This window comes from Pelodiscus sinensis, chromosome 9, assembly GCF_052426305.1.
Source record: "Pelodiscus sinensis isolate ZL-2025 chromosome 9, ASM5242630v1, whole genome shotgun sequence".
NCBI lineage: Eukaryota > Metazoa > Chordata > Testudines > Trionychidae > Pelodiscus > Pelodiscus sinensis.
This window is the reverse complement of record NC_143060.1, coordinates 26,925,381-26,944,071: the sequence shown is the minus strand read 5'-3', so window position 1 is coordinate 26,944,071 and position 18,691 is coordinate 26,925,381. Positions and strand designations below refer to the sequence as shown.

Genomic DNA, 18,691 nt, shown 5'->3' with positions numbered 1-18,691 from the left:
GAGTATAATGTAAATGTAAGTTGCAGTATAATGTGAGAGAGATCAGAAGGATTCTTGTGATTCAGCATGATCACACTGTTGCTCTTTGAAGTAATTAGAATATAGATTGTGTTATAAAGAAAATATGATGAATGATTAAAAGCTTGTGCTAATAGAAACTTTGAAGTGAAATAGATTGATACCTTTTGTATGGACAATTTTATCCTTTTCCGATGTGTGAAATGATTGCGTAGTTCCACGGAAGGGGAGGGGAGTGAATGAGTTTGGAATGTGAGAGTTTGGAGAAGAGGCCATAAGACTCAGAAGTATCAAGGTACCATAAACTGAGGTTTAAAACAAAGCACACCGAAGCAGGACATTATAGATGGCCTTGGAGTGTTAAGGGCAAGCATCCCATTATAAACAAGACAGCCTTGAAATAACACTGGGAAGGAAGCACCAACATACTGATGTCAGAGTAAAGAATATCTCCCAGATAAACAGATGTTAAACAGAACAGATGGTGATTAAGAACTGACACAGCAAAATGTATAGACTTGAATGGGAGAAAAGTCTTATAAAAGATTGTGTCTTGCATGAATCTCTGGGTTTCGTCTTGTGAAGACTGGAGCATTGGTCTGGTGAGTTAATGTGAGTGACGGACTGGTAACTTTAAACAAAAGCAAGATGGGGTTTGTTTTGTTTGTTTGTATATGAGTGTATGGATGTATGTGTGTGATCAGGTTCAGCCCCTTTTCCATTTAATTCAACAGTGGCATTTAATAAAAGCAATGTAAGTGTAACCCTAGTTTGGTCTTCAGTGAGCATTAATACCAAAGGCCTATGTAAGCTAATGAGACTTCTTACTTAATCTAGCCTTAAATCTCATAACATATAGTTCATTCTGTACACATAAAACTGAGTGTATAGCTATGTGGTTGTTTCACTTTAAAAAAAAACCAACAGAACACACTCTTTCTCATGTATCAGAGGAGTAACCGTGTTAGTCTGAATCTGCAAAAGTGACGAGGAGTCCTGTGGCACCTTATAGACTGTGAATAGCTAGCTAACTACAAAAGCAGTTTCTCATCTCTTGGTGTTCACACCTCTACATCAGCTGCTAGAATTGGACCTCATTGGTACTCTTTTCTTATGCCTGTATATCTATACCTGCCTCTGGAATTTCCACTACATGCACCTGACGGAGTGGGTCTTTGTCCACAAAAGCTTATGCTCCAATAAATCTGTTAGTCTATAAGGTGCCACAGAACTCCTCGACTCCTTCTCATGTTATCATCTTTTTATTTTGTTTGGTGCTGACCATCATGACACAGATCCTATAATGAGCTCACTGTAGAACTGAAGGTTTATTTGTGTACAAAAAAAAGTCTATACAAGTCAATGAGATCTGAAATAACTTGACATCCCACTATGCAACTTGATCTTCTTTCCAGAGTTATTTCGCAAATCCCACAGAAAAGAGTAGCAGATGATGTAGTACCATCTTATTAATCAAGTAACGTAATGTAATTATATTTACAATTTCTGGTTTTCAGTGTTTTCTGATATTCTTTATTATATGAAAATATTACCGCTTTCCAATTTGTATATTTTGTTTTTGGTTAGAATAAAAATTATTTTTAAAAATTCCTAAATAGCTGAATACATATTTTCCTACAGTAAATTTTCAAATTTAAAGACTGCTCTGTCACACTGCATTGAAAGTCATAAGCTGTATATTGTATTATTCAGGTCCTTCTGTGTTTATATATGTCATTTATCTTTTCAATAACAAATTAATACAACTGGCAGAAAGGTTAAAGTAAAAAAAAGACATTTACAAATAACTAATATCAGCGCTTCTTTCTTTTAAAGTATGAACCGTGAAAAATGGCTTTAGTGTAGTTTTGTATTTTAAACTTAAAACCAGAAATCTTCATTTCAATACACTGTATAAACTGGCAAAAATAATACTGTACTTCTTACATTAGGAGGACAATTGCTATTGTCTCTCATACTGCCTCATTTTTTTCAATCAGAAAGAAATTGTCATAAGAACTCCTGTGCCATCTCAGACCAGATCCTGTTTCCAACAATAACCAATACCAGAGTTTCGGGAGAAATGTAAAGAACATGACATTTGAATGATGCCACCCTATCTTTGCCTACTGGAAACTTGCAGTGGGAGCATGAAGTTGCATCCCTGACCATCCTGGCTAACAGCCATTAGTGGGCCTATCTTCCATTAATTTGTCTAGTTCTTTTTCAAAATCAGTTATACCTCTAGCCAGCACAGCATAGCAACTACACCCCTGTGTGATGCAGTTATAGCAATCTAACCACCAGTATAGCTAGAGCTGTTGACAGCAGGACCTTAATTGTAAGCAGGGGCTGAACTACTGCTTGCAATGCAGCCAGCTGAAAGGAGAGGGCAGCCCTGGAGGTAGGTATGCTCACTCAAGTTGTTTAGCCCTGCAAAATAAACAACTGTTGATATGTAAATACAGCTCATGCCAGGATGGGGAAGGAATCCAGGGTGTAGTTATGTAAATCCAATTCAGCCAGGGCTGATGGAGGGTGAATTGTTGGAATGGAATATAGTGTACTGTAACTAATTTGGCTGTTGTGGGGTCACAAACCATGCTACCCCTAAATGTAGGAACTTAAAATATGACACCACTGCTTGCAGGAGAGACATCATCATTGTACAGGGTCTCCGATGAACAAGCCTCCCCCTTCCAGATTTGAGTGGATGAGTTGGTGGAAGGGGCCTGAGCCAGCCTGCTTCATGCCTGCCAGGTGTGAGCTGTAAGACTGGTTCTACCTGTCTCCTTTCCCCACCCCACCCCCCCCATTCTAAGGATAGACCTAAAGCAGACTCCATAAGGAATCTCTCTGTTATTCCAGTGGAAGCTGGAATCTTTTGGCCAGCCTAGGTGGTGGATAAGAGTTGAAATGACTTAGAGCTGAAGTCACTGGTTTGGCCTGGAGCCAGACCCATTGCAACTGGTGGGCGGCCAGTAGGAGCAGTAGCAGGCAGCCAGCAGGGTGATTGGCAGGAACTACTGGCAGGCAGCCGGTAGGAACAGTGGCAGGCGGCCGGTTGGGTGGCTGGCAGAGCAAGTGGACCACAGGAGCAGCACAAAGGTGGCACGGCCTCAGGCTCAATGAGTGTAGTCATCAGGATGATGTGTTGGGATCCGCACTGACTGGACAGAGCTGTAAGTGGGGCATTTGAAGTGGGGTACGCAGAAAGTTTGGGTAAGTGAATGGGACCCTTACATTGTTGGACTAGTGAACTGGAGAGGCAAAAGACATTGTTCAATCTCCGTGAGCTGGGACGGTTACTCAGGGGTTGGTTATGAACTCTGGTTGTGGTATTTTCCCAAGTTAATGCCATGCCTCTCTCTCTCTCTTTAATTAAAAGTTTCTTTTCTACGCTCAGACTCTGTGCTAGCGAGTGGGGAAGCACTGCCTCTCACAGGCGCCCAGGGATGTGTGAATTTCCCAGGCTACTGGGTGGGGGCTCGAGCAGGTTCTGTGTGAGATGGATGAAAAGGGACCCCTAGATATTGAACCTGGCCCTGGCTGCTGCTGGTGCTACCTGGCAGAAGGGTTACATAATTCTGATTACCGAGGTATTATCATTGGCTTAATGTTAAAGGAGTAACTATTTATGAATTCTTGCCATGCTCTTGACAATAAATCAGTATAAAAAAATGTCTAATTAAAAAAATATAGGCACTGAATTTCTAGTAACAAAAAGGCACTTTTCTTTAAAATTTCTCACATTAATAAGACTTTACTTCCTGACAGAATCTTTTTATTTTAAAACCACAAAGGAGTCACTTTATTTTAGTTGAAGACACATAATTGTAGACTTCCTAATAAAACTAAGAAGATGTCTATACTACCAAGATTTGTCTCCAAAATGCAATGTGACTTCTGTTGGAAAAAATGCCTATGAGAGACTTTTTCTTTTCCCCTCCCTTTACTGTTGACAAAGAGCCAGTGTAGACTCTATTGTTTGTTTTGTCAACAGAACTGCCTTTCCCCAGTATCCTACTATGCCTGCCTGGATCACTCTGCTCAGCGTTTTGATTTCTGCTGCCCTGCAAGCACGTGCCCCTCCCCTTTCAAAGCTCCCCAAAGTTTCTGACAGCTGTATGAGCTGCTCGGTTTGGGGAACAAAGGGCAAATCATTGGAATGCTCCTGTTCTGACCTGCACTAGGAATACAGCAGCAGGCAGATGGCTGCTACAGGGGGCAGAGGGACAGATTGCTGTGTTGCTTTGATATTCCTCAGCATGGAGAGCTCACAGAACTACTCATGATGCTGCTCCTAGCCACTGAGAAGGCTGTGAGAGAATTTTGAGGAAATCACAAGATGCCATCAGCTCTGCCTTTCCACAACACTGCACTGTGGGATACATACCCACAGTGCATTGCTCACACTGTTGATAATGGTGCCTCCAATGCGGACATAATCTGTCGACAAAGAGATCACGTGTGAACACCCACTGGAGATTTTAATGTTGTCATTTTTTTTACATGTCAATGTTAGTTTCATCAACAAAACTTTGTAACTTAGACATACCCTTAGGCAATAGAATGTTTACAGATCTGTTTTTACAGTCAGTTTGAAGATTCACAGTCCAGATACTTGACACAATAATATCTTAACATTCTTTATCTAATTAAAGTCACATATGACTCTAATCCACCACTGCCATTCAATTGCTTAATGTTATAAACCATTAACTACATCTCTCCAAATACATGACTGAGGGCACTAGAAAATATCAGCAATAGTGGCAGAAGATGCCTAGAGGAACTAACCTCCTCCCCCCTAAAGCATATAAACATGTAACCCACGCGCTTTTTGGGTGTGTACTGTCCCATCTAGAGGCACCAAGACCACCTACAGAGAAAATAATGACTCTGCTCTACAGCCTTAGCTGAGAGCCAGCTTTTAGCTCGTGTAGTAGAGGTTCAAACACTAAGCTCCAGAAGTTCCAGGTTTGATTCTGCCTGTCAGCATTACAAACACAAGTTAGGATGGCTGTGGAAATCACTACTCAAGAGTCCTCTTGTGTTTAATACAATGAAGCTACATCTATATTGCACTTTCTTGCACAAGAACATATGCAAATGAGCCACCATTTTTGCGCAAGGGGCTTTTGCGCAAGCAGGAGCAGTCTACACTGCTCCTTCTTTAACAAAAACCAGCTCTTGCACAAGAGCCGTTCTGCTGCTTATTTTCAAGCAGAATGGCTCTTGCACAAGAGGGGAGTTTTGCGCAAAAAGGAGCAGTATAGTCTGCTCCTTCTTGCGCAAAAGCCCCTTGTGCAAAAATGGCAGTTCATTAAGTATGCAAATGAGACGTGCCTCATTTCCATATGTTCTTGCGCAAGAAAGCGCAATGTAGATGTAGCCTGTGTGATTTTATTTTTTTTTAAGGATGTCCTTATTGGCAGCAGAGGCAAATCTCTGGCCACTACTATATCAATAGCTGAATATGCCCTCAGACTATAGCATAAGCCTTGTGGATGAAGAAAGTTGGAACCTTTCAACTGGAATGGGTCTCATCTCTTAGTCTACAAAGTTAGGTTTAAATATAGAAGAGGAATGTCTGCTTTCTTGGGGGAGGGGATTTTATTTCTGATACTAGTTTATGATCTGGAGTTAGCACCATTCAGTTTTGGTTAATACCAAACTACATTGTGATGCAGCATGTGTGTATTTCCTATAACTTCTGTAGACCTGTAAAAGGGCATGCTTCCCCAGCACCACCTCCTTCTGGCCATGTGTCGCTTGGATGAGACCTGCCTCAGTTCTCCTTCAGTCATCAGGAATGGGTTCACTTTAACAGTCCGAGCCGGTACAAGGCATAAGCAGACCAAACTATTGCTTAGATCCCTAAGCAACTCTAGGGGCCCCTCTGTTAATTATTAGTATTTGCTGTGTGGGGACACTCCCCAGATATTCTGTATAACCTCCCCCACAAAGGGCTAGCACCAGCACTGAGTCCAGGAGCCAAATACTCTAATATAAGCCCAATATTTTAACATAAGCATGTCTCCCTTCAACAAAGTCCCCTCAAAAGGGGCACTTAAACATTTAAAGGCTGTTTCTCAGCGCTCTGGTTTGGACTACTCAAGATTTAAAGTTCCTAAAACAGGGAGCTGGGCCAGAGATTACCATTCTTTTACCAGCTGTGCAGTTTCTATACACATGGGTACACACACATGAACAAGAGGCCTTAAATATATGCTGGTAGTTCAGGCTGCAGCTCTCGGTCAGCCTTTAGTACTTAGGGCTTTTGTGTGGTGGAGTGAATTAAGTAAAAAATGTGATGATATCCATTAATAAAAATAGTTTTGGAATGCAGTATTTATTCAGAGATTAGCAAATGTGATTTCCCTAAACACCATACAGATCTCTTAGGGCTTAGCTATTCCATCATTGCACAGATGGTAAAAATATTGACACACTGCTTAGTTTACCTGGTAGAAAAATAACACAGCGGAAGGACAGTTCTCTAACTGAAATTTCTGTTTGCTGCCGTAAGGAATTAATGCACATATAAAGCAGAGAAGAACTCTGTTAATAACAGGTTCTCCTCGGACAATGAGGAAATTTATGGGCCAGATTTTCAAATAATGTAAATCAGTATAGCTCCAAAGATGCAACTATGCTTATTTAAACTATTCATTGATGAGACTCTTGAAAACCTATGTTGTATTGTCTATTTCCTCTCTCACTGCATAATGTTAAGTTGAAAAACAAATCTCAAAACAGACTTTTTCATGTAACTAGTTCAAGGGTCGGCAAACTTTGGCTTCTGGCCCATGAGGGTAATCCACTCACAGGCCAACAGACATTGTGCTTACATTGACCATTTGCAAGCACAGCTCCCTACAGCTCCTAGTGACTGTGGTTTGCTGTTCCCGGCCAATGGGAGCTGTGGGAAACAGCAGCCAGCACATGCCCTGCAGCCCCACAGCCAACCTGAGGACGGCCAACATCAGCAAATGCCTTGTGGCCTGCCAGTAAATTATCATAATAGACAGAGAGCAAAAGATTGCTGAACTAGTTAGCTGTCTCTGCTTATCCATTTATTTCTTTTTCTTTTTTTATTTTGTTTCACTGTTTTTCTAATTATGCTACAATTTAAAAAAACAGAATGCAACCCTCAGAAAAAAAGTATTAGTACATTAAGTGGTGTTATTACTACATTAAGTGGTGTTTGTAGTGGTAGAATTCTCATTATTATTGTAAGATTATTGTTAAGAGCAATTTATTAAACACACAGCAAGGTACAACCTAACAATTATTTTAGCAGGTAAATGGTATGAGTCAGTTAACCATTTGTGATTGAACAGCAAGAACTATATAGAACAGTTCACCTGCACAGAGATTTTACTTGGAGGTTTTCTACTTATGTATTATTTATCTGTAACTCCCTTGGTTTATTTGACATAACAGTATACACGGAAAGAATGGTACATCCGCATAAGAGAGCCACTGTATGCTATACTAAAGTATTCATCTTCAGATGATTACTGGGAATGAAACAAGTGAGAAAAATTAGGTCAAGAACAGACAGTATCTTCAGCTTAATGTTCCTGTTTCTCCAGTTGATTAACACCAGTTTTGCATGAGAAGACATACCCTGCATCGGAGTTTAGGAGATATTATTATTGCCCTACTTGTTGTTCAGTCAAGATGATCACATAGGGGTGAAATTTACTCCTGTGCAGAGGGCCACCATAAGATCTATTCACCATAGAAGTTCCACTCATACTCATCTTTGCTCTAACAGAAATACTATCATCAGCTGGCATCCCTGGTCTGTAGGGAGATGGGGAGCAAAGCCTTGGAGCACACCCGCAGCGGGACAGCTCAAGCGCGCTTTGCTGGACCCCCCCAGCAGACCAGGGAGACCGGGAGAAGCTTTTCTCGCCCTGGAGGACACGTGTGGCGACCCACCGCCCGTGAGCTCCGGGGCAAGAAAAGCCCCATTCGTAAGTGCGGATCCGACGTAAGTGTGGATCCGACGTAAGTCAGGGACTGCCTGTAATCTCTTGCCATATAGAATCATAGAATACTAGGACTGGAAGGGACCTCTAGAGGTCATCAAGTCCAGTCCCTTGTCCCCATGGCAGGACCAAATACTGTCTAGACCATCCCTGATAGACATTTATCTAACCTACTCTTAAATATCTCCAGAGATGGGGATTCCACAACCTTCCTGGGCAATTTATTCCAGTGTTTGACTACCCTCACAGTCAGGAACTTTTCCCTAATGTCCAACCTAAACCTCCCTTGCTGCAGTTTAAGCCCATTGCTTCTTGTTCTATCCTCAGAGGCTAAGATAAACAAGTTTTCTCCCTCCTCCTTATGACACCCTTTTAGATACCTGAAAATGGCTATCATGTTCTCCCTCAATCTTCTCTTTTCTAAACTAAACAAACCCAATTCTTTCAGCCTTCCCTCAGAGGTCATGATCTCTAGACCTTTAATCATTCCTGTTGCTCTTCTCTGGACCCTCTCCAATTTCTCCACATCTTTCTTGAAATGCAGTGCCCAGAACTGGACACAATATTCCAACTGAGGTCTAACCAGCGCAGAGTAGAGCGGAAGAATGACTTCTCGAGTCTTGCTCACAACACACCTGTTAATGCATCCCAGAATCATGTTTGTTTTTTTTTGCAACAGCATCACACTACTGACTCATATTCAGCTTGTGGTCCACTATAACCCTAGATCCCTTTCTGCCATACTCCTTCCTAGACAGTCGCTTCCCATTCTGTATGTGTGAAACTGATTGTCCCTTCCTAAATGGAGCACTTTACATTTGTCTTTATTAAACTTCATCCTGTTTACCTCAGACCATTTCTTCAATTTGTCCAGATCATTCTGAATTATGACCCTATTCTCCAGAGCAGTCGCAACCCCTCATAGCTTGGTATCATCTGCAAACTTAATAAGCGTACTTTCTATGCCAATATCTAAATCGTTGATGAAGATATTGAACAGAGCCGGTCCCAAAACAGACCCCTGCGGAACCCCACTTGTTATACCTTTCCAGCAGGATTGTGAACCATTAACAACTACTCTCTGAGTACAGTTATCCAGCCAGTTATGCACCCACCTTATAGTAGCCCCATCTAAGTTGTATTTGCCTAGTTTATTGATAAGAATATTATGTGAGAATATCATGTGATAAGAATATCATGTGAGACGCCTTACTAAAGTCTAGGTATACCACATCCACCACTTCTCCCTTATCCACAAGACTCGCTATCCTATCAAAGAAAGCTATCAGATTGGTTTGACATGATTTATTCTTTACAAATCCATGCTGGCTGTTCCCTATCACCTTGCCACCTTCCAAGTGTTTACAGATGATTTCCTTAATTACTGGCTCCATTATCTTCCCTGGCACAGACATTAAACTAACTGGTCTGCAGTTTCCTGGGTTGGTCTTATTTCACTTTTTATAAATGGGCAATATATTTCCCTTTTCCAGTCTTCTGGAATCTCTCCTGTCTCCCATGATTTTCCAAAGATGATAGCTAGAGGCTCAGATACCTCCTCTATCAGCTCCTTGAGTATTCTAGGATGCATTTAATCAGGCCCTGGTGACTTGCAGGCATCTAACTTTTTAAAGTGATTTCTAACTTGTTCTTTTTTAATTTTATATTCTAAACCTACCCCCTTCCCACTAGCATTCACTATGTTAGGCATTCCTTCAGACTTCTCGGTGAAGACCGAAATGAAGAAGTCATTAAGCATCTCTTCCATTTCTAAGTTTCCTGTTACTGTTTCTCCCTCCTCACTGACCAGGGGGCCTACCCTGTCCTTGGTCTTCCTCTTACTTCTAATGTATTTATAAAAAGTCTTCTTGTTTCCCTTTATTCCCGGAGCTAATTTGAGCTCATTTTGTGCCTTTGCCTTTCTAATCTTGCCCCTGCATTCCTGTGTTGTTTGCCTATATTCATTCTTTGTAAATTTGTCCTACTTTCCATTTTTTATATGACTCCTTTTTTATTTTTATTTCATGCAAGATCTCGTGGTTAAGCCAAGGTGGTCTTTTGCCATATTTTCTATCTTTCCAACGCAGCGAAATAGCTTGCTGTTGGGCCCTTAACAATGTCACTTTGAAAAACTGCCAATTCTCCTCAGTTGTTTTTCCCCTCAGTCTTGATTCCCATGGGACCATACCTATCAGGACTGTAGCTCCTATCTTTCTTATGCAGTGGGATTGTTTGCTCTTGTGTCCCTAATAATGTATTTTAGAAAAACTGTCAACTCTCTTGAACTGTTTTCCCGTTAGACTTGCTTCCTATCAGATCTTACCTACGAACTCTTTGAGTTTGCTAGTTTGCTGAAATACATTGTCTTTATTGCACAGTTTTCCCTCCTTACATTCATGAACACTACCCATTTCATGATCATTTTCATCCAAGCTACCTTCCACTTCCAAATTCTCAGCCAGTTCCTCCCTATCTGTCAAAAATCAAATCTAGAATCTCTCCCCTAGTAACTTTCTCTACCTTCTGAAATAAAAAGATTGTCTTGAACGCATTCCAAATAAAAAAAATCTGTCTCCAATACATCTTTTACTTTTAATCCAAAAGGATATATTGGAGATATTTTTAACTTTTTATTTTCTTATCATTATTGTTATTATTGTCTTTTTATATTCTCTGGAGTCTGAATTGTGACTACACCTTGACCAAAATATTTGAACCTTGAAAAAAACCCTCTCCCTACCATATCTACCTTGCAATTTAAGGACATGTTTGACATTTGTGAATCTGATTATTCATATTTATGAATCTGGCTTAGTCATATTTGAAAAGATTGGGAAAAATATTTGTATGATTTACAGAACTTTTCAAAAGAGATTGCATTATTATACACTATATAATGCCAGTTTTTCTCTTAAGGGTCAACCTTCCAAGCTCTTACCAACAGGCAGAGCACATAATTCATTGTTAGTAATTTGACCACTCATAGTAGGAAACACTCAGGGTGAAATCCTGACCTCACTGAAATCAATGGGAGACTTGATATTCACTTCAGCAAGACCAGAATTTCACCCTAAACTAGCTAGCATTTGGTAAAACAATTAGTATTTGCATAATTAAATCCTAAGAGAGAAAGAAACAGAACAATTATTAGGCTAATTGCATTATCTGGATTTTATACCTAGAGCAGTGAATTACTATTTACAATTGGACTAAGAAAGAGGTCAAATACACTTTGAGGTAAAAGTGAGCGGGTGCGCCCTGGGGTGCAGCTCCGACAAGAACTGGCTAAGCTGCGGCAAAAGCCAGCAGGGAGAGATTTAAAGAGCTGCCTGGGACCCAGGTTGCAATAGGACAGTACTTGTAAGAAATGGTAAATTACCAGGAGATAAACGAGTTGGAGAGATTCACTTGACCATATTTTATGCAATGTTTTTTCAAATATATTATGAATTCTCAGCTAAAGATTCTAAAACCAGATTGCTTTTTTAAATATTCTGTGTTTATTCTCGTCATCTTAATTTCCAGATTGTATTCCCTTGATCTCAGTCTCTCTGCTTGTTCTGCCCTTTTAAAAGTTATTTTTAAAGTATCCTTTTATAATAAAGATATTCCTCTTAACGTTCATCTGTGTTCATGCTCAAGATCTGCATTGTTATTCAGTACTCCGTTAGAGCTACTGACATTTCAGCAAGCAAAAATATATTAAATTAATCATCCCCTTATTAAAGCTGTCATAATCTTATTTGTGATGATGCAGGTTATAAGGTTTGATTAATCATTGAAATACGTTTGCAATACTTCATAACCCTGCTTGTACTGATTAAACCTTGCATGTATGTATGAAAAGATGGATTCTCTTTTCCAGCATATTGCAGCGATCACTTTTCACACTGATTTTCAAAAAGGACCAATTTATGCCAGACCCTGCCTTCCAAAGTTTTAAAAATTATCATTTATATACCACCTTATAAACAGGATGTGTCTTGTCTGAATAGCATATACTTTAATGGAGTGATCCTCTATTGGTGTAAATTCATGTTGTTCATTGAGTTTAGAGCAGGGGTGGCCAACCCATTTTGGGCAAAGAGCCAAGGAGTCAGGACAAAGTTGTCGAGCCCCCCAAAAAAAGGCTCTGCCCCTTTAAGAAACCGCATTTAAATGCAATTTGAGGCTTTTTGGCTCCCACCAACTGCCATCATTTCTGCAGCTTTCATGGCCGCACTAGACAGTTTCCCTGCCCAGGTTAGCACAGGGAGCTGGGAAGAGAGGGCCATTTTTGAGGACACGGGGGCAGCTTTCGAGCCGTGGGGGGGAATAAGAGACTCATGTGGCTCGCAAGCCTTGGATTGGCCACTCGTGGTTTAGATGATCTATGCTGGTTTACGCCAGCTGGGCATCTGGCCCTGCAATCCAGGGAATGTAACATTACTCTGATATTTTCAAGACAAAGAATCCCAAAGGTGCTTGCAGTACATGACACTGTAACCTTGAAACAATAATTAAAGTTTCACTGTTTTTGTTTCCTTAGATGAAATTCAAGGCCCTAAGAATAATTTATGCCCTGAGAGAAAGGTTGAAAGGGCATTTTAGTATTCACTAGGGCTATGTCTAGACTGCAGGCTCCTGTCAGAAGAAGCTTTTCCAGAAGAGAGCTTCCAGAAAAACTTCTTTTGAAATGAGAGCATCCACACTGCAAAAGCACATCAAAAAGCGATTTGCTTTTTCATAAGATAGTGTCCACACTGAGTGGATGCTACCTCGTATTTAAGCTGTGATTACTATGGATGGAGTGGCCACCAGAGCACCTGTGCTTTTTCCTCTTTCCTCTTCTTTCCTCTCCCTTCTCCGTCCACACAGCTCTTTTTCCGAAAGAACTCTTTGGAAAAAGGCTTCTTCCTCATAGAATGAGGATTACCAATGTTAGAAAAAGCCTGTTCTTCCAATTTTCTTTCAAAAGAATGCGATTACAGTATGGACATAACTGAAGTTTTTTCAGAAAAATGGCAGTTTAAAAAAAAAAAAAAAAAACGCTCTGTACTGTAGACATACCTTAGCTGCTTGCACTGCGCTGAATTTAATTCCATATGTTTTGATGCTCTTTAAAGAAACTATGTGTCATAGCAGCTATATAATTTTGGTCTGAGTCTACACTGCTATGCAGTCTTCATTAAATTAAGGGTGTGTCTACACTTTAAGATAGGTGTGAATTTGTAGCCAGAGATATACCCATACTAGCTCTGAGTCACTGTGCTAAAAATAGCATCCCTGTAAAGGGAGGTCTAGTTGCTTTATGTATGACTCCGATAGTACCTACTTAGCGTGGCTAAGCCTCTCCTGCCATGGCTCCATTGTAATTTTTAGCATGCTCATACAGTCAGTTAACAATTACAAAGACTACTCAAAGTGCAGGCATGTCCCTGAAGTATACATTTCTTAATGGTATTACCAACAGATTATCTGAAATCTAATTCATCACTTTCTCCTACCCAAAATACAGAAATGGAACAGATGACTAACACTGAAAATACAACCACAGAGCTGATCCAATCCTTGAATACACAACAAACATTCTTTGATATGCTCTATAAACAAATTACTCTTTAACTTCCATATGACCTCTTTACTATAGGAAGTGAAAAATATTTGTCTTTTAAAAAGGAGTTGTGAATACAAATAATGCAAAGTTCATGAGATAATGCAGTACATCTGCATTCCATAGCTATAAAGGCCCAAGCCAAACTTTGCTTTCAGTACTGAAGTGTGGATGCACAGACAGAATAATCAGAGCAGAATTTGACTCAGACTCATTATTATAAAGCAAAGATAATGCAGAATACCAGGTATAAGCTCCTGAGTTCAACTGCAGCCCTACATTCATTTATCGGGTGCATAAATCCCAACTTACTGTGATGATTAGCCCCTTTTCCTGGAAATAGTTGACAAGTGGAACTGCATTCTGCTTGAAATTCATTAGCCGTCGTTGAGTGGCTTTGAGGTTATCATCAGGTCTCCCTTGCTGTTCAGCACGTTTCAATAACCTTTCCTTCAGCCGTTGATTGGAACAAGCCAAAAACACCACCAAATCTGGAGTGCAGATCTACAGAGAGAATTATCCAAAAAGACAGTGATTTAATTACTCATACAGCACTGCTGTCAATAATAGTTACCTTTCTTGTAAGTCTTTAATATGCTATATTTGTATATATTAGTTCTGAGTAGCATTCTGACATTGACAAACTGAGTAATTAATCCACAGGAAACCCCTGTGTAAATTCTAAAAGGAAGTAATCTACTCAATAAGATGTCACTTAAAATGCAATAGCCACTATAGAGTTTACTAGCGTGCAGAACCAGAAGAGAGACATGATTTCTATTTCCAGATCCACTATAAACTTCCTCTGCAACTTAAGGTCAGTCTTTTATTTTAACATGGCTCATTTTTCTTATAGTTAATTGATGATAATATCATCCAATTATTCTTGATTCAGAATGTTCTATTTTTCTCTTCTTTCTTTCGTTTGTACCTTGGCATAGTTCCATCTTTAGATGTTTCCTAACCCTGACTTGACTATTGTAATTGGTTTTCTCTAAATCTTTTCCTAAGTCCATATGCACTAAAGTTTACAGAGTATAGAATTCTACAGCCAGATGATTTAGCTGCAGCTGGAAATGAGGCCATATCAACCCAATCATTCCTCAAACTATAGCAATCTCACTATTCAATTTAAATTATTATGATTTTCAAAGCTCTTCATAGACTTGTAGTTACTGCTGCTACCAGCAAGAAATGTATGCTCATGGCAGAGCCACAATAGCCATTCATAGAAAAGCTGCTAAAATTTCTCATGAAATGGGAGTCTTCAGAGTCCACTGATCGCTGCTTTAATTCATATGATAAATACAATAGGGAAAAATGTCAAAAGCACATAAATGGCTTAGATCCTGAATCCTACTGAAAGTTGATGGGATTTAGGCTTCTAAGTCACTTAGGTGCTTTTGAAAACCCATTTTCCTCAGTCTACTGATTCTCATGGGACTCTGAGTCCAAAGCCTCATGCTCAGCAGCCAAGGCCACTAATAGCAATTCCAGTCCCAAGGGCAGAACAGACAATGAGCCCCCCCAGGCATGCACAAGCCACGCCTGCAGGGATACGGTCGGCTTGACATTAGACCAGTGCTGTGCCTGAACTGGCTAGTGCTCTGCGAGTGGCCAAAACGAACAGGGCTTTCACATGTCCACCCAGTAGGCTTGACAGCTGTCTAATCATGCAAACCCAAAGACCATTGCCCTGTCCTTGCCACTGCTTCCCCAAGGCCATATTCTGTCCTGCCCTTCTCTGAGGATCCACCCCTCACTCCATTGCTTGCTCTCCCCCACTCTAACTTACTTTTACCAGGCTAGTCCAGAGGGTTGGGGTGTAGCCTTTGGGGGGGAAGTCTGGATGTGGGCAAGGGAGAGGGTGCAGGCTTTGGGAGGGTGTTTGGGTGTGGGAGGGAGTACAGGGTGTGGGCTCCAAGAAGGGGTGTGGGAGAGGGTATGGGGTCTGTGAGCGTTTGTGGGCTCTGGGCTAGGCCAGAGGTTGGTTTCAGGAAGGAAGTTTGGGGTTTTGACTCTGGGCTGGGGTAAGGGATTGGGATGTGGGGATCAGTATTTACTTCTGGGTGGATCCCAAAAGTGACTGGCTCACCCCTTTAGCAGTGGCTTCTAGGGGGTTAGGAAGCAGGAGTGCCATGAGCTGCTGCCTGCAGGCACTGGCCTCACAGCTCCCATTGGGAGTGTGCACTTGGGACAGAGGCAGTGCGCAGACACCCTCTGTCCCCCCCCCCTCCGTTGGGGTCCCCAGGGACAATGCCAGCTGCTTCTGGGAGTGACACTGAGCGAGGGCAAGCAGAAAGACTGCCTTAGCCCTGCTGTGCTGATGGTGCAGCCAGGCCCCTGGGCAATTTTCCCCTTTGCCACTTCCCCTCCCCTGTCAGCATCTGTACTGATAAACTGTACTATCAATGCCTGTCTAGATTCAAGCAGTTACTTCTCCTTAAATCTTACCAGGAAATCTTCTTCTCTTTAGTTTGTCATTGCCTTTCAGAGTGTGTGTGTGTTTCTGACTATTAAGGAAGCTGGACAAAAATAAATTAAGTTATATGGTGCAGACCTCCATCTGACTACAGATTACAAAGGGGTTGTGTACATTTCCACACACATTTATTTCTGATGTCTCTACATACTTGGCCAAAAAAAATCATTGCTAAAATTTTAACGTCTCTGTATTATGTATGAAATATATGATAACCTAATAGTTAATGGTCAAGAGTGAAAGGTACAGGAATTATTTACCATTAAGTTACCTATTATTTAAGATGACTTTGTCTGTACTATCTAAATAAGATAATGCTTTGTTAACATTAAAGGAATATCATTAAGTATTTTTTCCATACATTTTACTTATTAAAATTATTAAAAGGGAATGATCCACATATCTAAAGCAACATGTTTATTAGTATAATCAATCATAGTTAGTTACTGTAGTCATCAACACTTAATTCTGAATTGACAAGTGCTACCATAAATAGGGAAGTTCTTAGGCTTACACAGGAATCAGACTGATACACACATACGAAGTTCAGTACAGAACTTCTGTCACTATTTTACAAGTGGGTAATGTAGAGAGGCCAAGAAGCACAATTTGAAAAGTGTTCTGTATTGAAGCATGTCTCAGTTTTTGGCTGTCCAACTTTAAACACCTTTGGTGTGTTTTTTTTTCAAGGATGCTGAGCTCTTGAAACTCCAGCTGAAGTCAATGGAAGCAACAGCGGTTCACCAACAACAAAAATTTAAATCGAGGCACACAAAACTGATATTAACATTTCAAAATTTAAGCCCAAATCACTAGTCTATGATCATCATGCAGCAAGTCAGCAGAACAGAACCTAGGACTTACAACAGCTGAGACTTATCCTAGATAATAGGAAGATTTTTAGGACTATAAATAACAGTTAAAATAGAAGTCAAGGGAGACTGAGGCATCACCAGCACTAGAGTGAACAAAGCCAGATGATTAGAAAAGTTTAAAGATAATGAAATCATTTTTTGTGCCATTGGATTGACAGATGGGGAATTAGGACTAAATGATTAAATACAGGTCAAATCTAATGATCCTTTAGTACACATTGTCCTATGTTGAACTGATGAGAGCTATTCTGGATGCAAATCAACTAGCAATACTGGTTTGGGTCATTTTTAACAGGGAATCCATTAACTTATGGAATGATTTGTATGTATTATTTTAAAATTCTTTGACACAACTGACTCAGGTAGAAATCTCCCTGTCCTTTTTCTACTCGTTGGCCCCCAAATCCAAGACAGGTATCTCAACAAAAATAAAATTTCATTTTTTTAAGCTATTTTAATTGTTTAGTTAATGTTCTTCTGTTCCTTTCACATACCCTATCATCACAAGACAAATTAATTTGCCTTGTGTCATGGGTATTGGACTTGATAACTTCTTGAGATCCTTTCTAGTTCTAGTATTTTATGATAAATGAATTCAGTGCCATATTAGTTGTTTCAAAGAACATCATAACCCTCAATACATCCTCTGAAAAGTAAATTTCTGTATTAGACATCTGTACAGCACTCTGGCAAAAGCAGTTATGTTAAATCCAGGTAGTTCTTGTTAAGTAGGAATACGAAGAACCAGAACTTGTGGGGTTTTAAAGGGCAGTAAAAAACCCCAATTTACCACATAAAAGTACCATATATTTCAAAGTGTTCCAAGCTATGGAACAGTATGACTATATACTGCATGTCAGAAAGGTAGTGTCACCTAGTGGGGTAAGCATATCAGTGGTACCCAAGACCTCCAGTGTCTGGCTCTGCCACTGACTTGTACTAGGTAAGTAACCTTATATAAGTCACCTAAGGTCTGATCTCATTTCCACTGATAATAGCAGAGGGCCAGTATGCACGGACAACATAGTATTTTGGAAAAAAAAATAACGTGGTCAACTTTTAATTTACAAAACGTATCTTCTGGCAGCCATGAAAAAATATGTGCAGATGGCCATAACCTCTCTATGCTATCACTGTTCTCCCCCCCCCCCTTTTGGTACTCCACTCTGGAGCACCCTAATGTAGCCTGGGCTTATCAAGGCCTGCAGTTATTCCAAGGCCTAGCCAATGTCTGTAGTCCCAACCCTGTCTACAGCATAAAACCTCACCCAGAGTGAGCAACAAGAAACAGATTTCCCAAGAAACCGATAGCTCCCCCCCAAATAAGGGGGGAGAAGATAAAACTATGTAGTAGCACAAAGGGCAAAACAGGAAGATGCCATCTTCTGCCTGCCACCACCTTTGTGAGCAGCCCCCTCACTAGTTAATCTCAGTCTTAATAAAAAAAAATACACCACTAGATTGACCAATGGCAACTTTCCAACAAAGGAGAGCTGATATGCGTTGGCAAATGATGTGGCTTCACCATGAAAACTAGGATGGTTGTCAGGGGCCAGTTCCCTTTAGAGTCAATGGGAAGATGTATTTTGTGTCTTAATTTTCTTTTCCAAGTTGTAAAATGAGGATAAAAAGAGGGGACGTCACAGTGAGTGCTGTGAGGAAGAATTGTTCACACATTGCTTTTTAAATGTAAAGCATTATAAAAGTACTAAGTATTGTT

General features: G+C 40.4%; 1 protein-coding gene across 1 annotated transcript in view; it reads right to left on the bottom strand.

Annotated features, from left to right (window-relative positions):
* Positions 1-18,691, bottom strand: part of AK5 (adenylate kinase 5) — a 167,084-nt gene that overhangs the window by 116,049 nt on the left and 32,344 nt on the right. Inside the window, exon 6 of the mRNA XM_006129565.5 lies at positions 13,927-14,118. Within this exon, the coding sequence (XP_006129627.3) occupies positions 13,927-14,118 (192 nt within the window). The remainder of the gene's footprint in view (positions 1-13,926; positions 14,119-18,691) is intronic.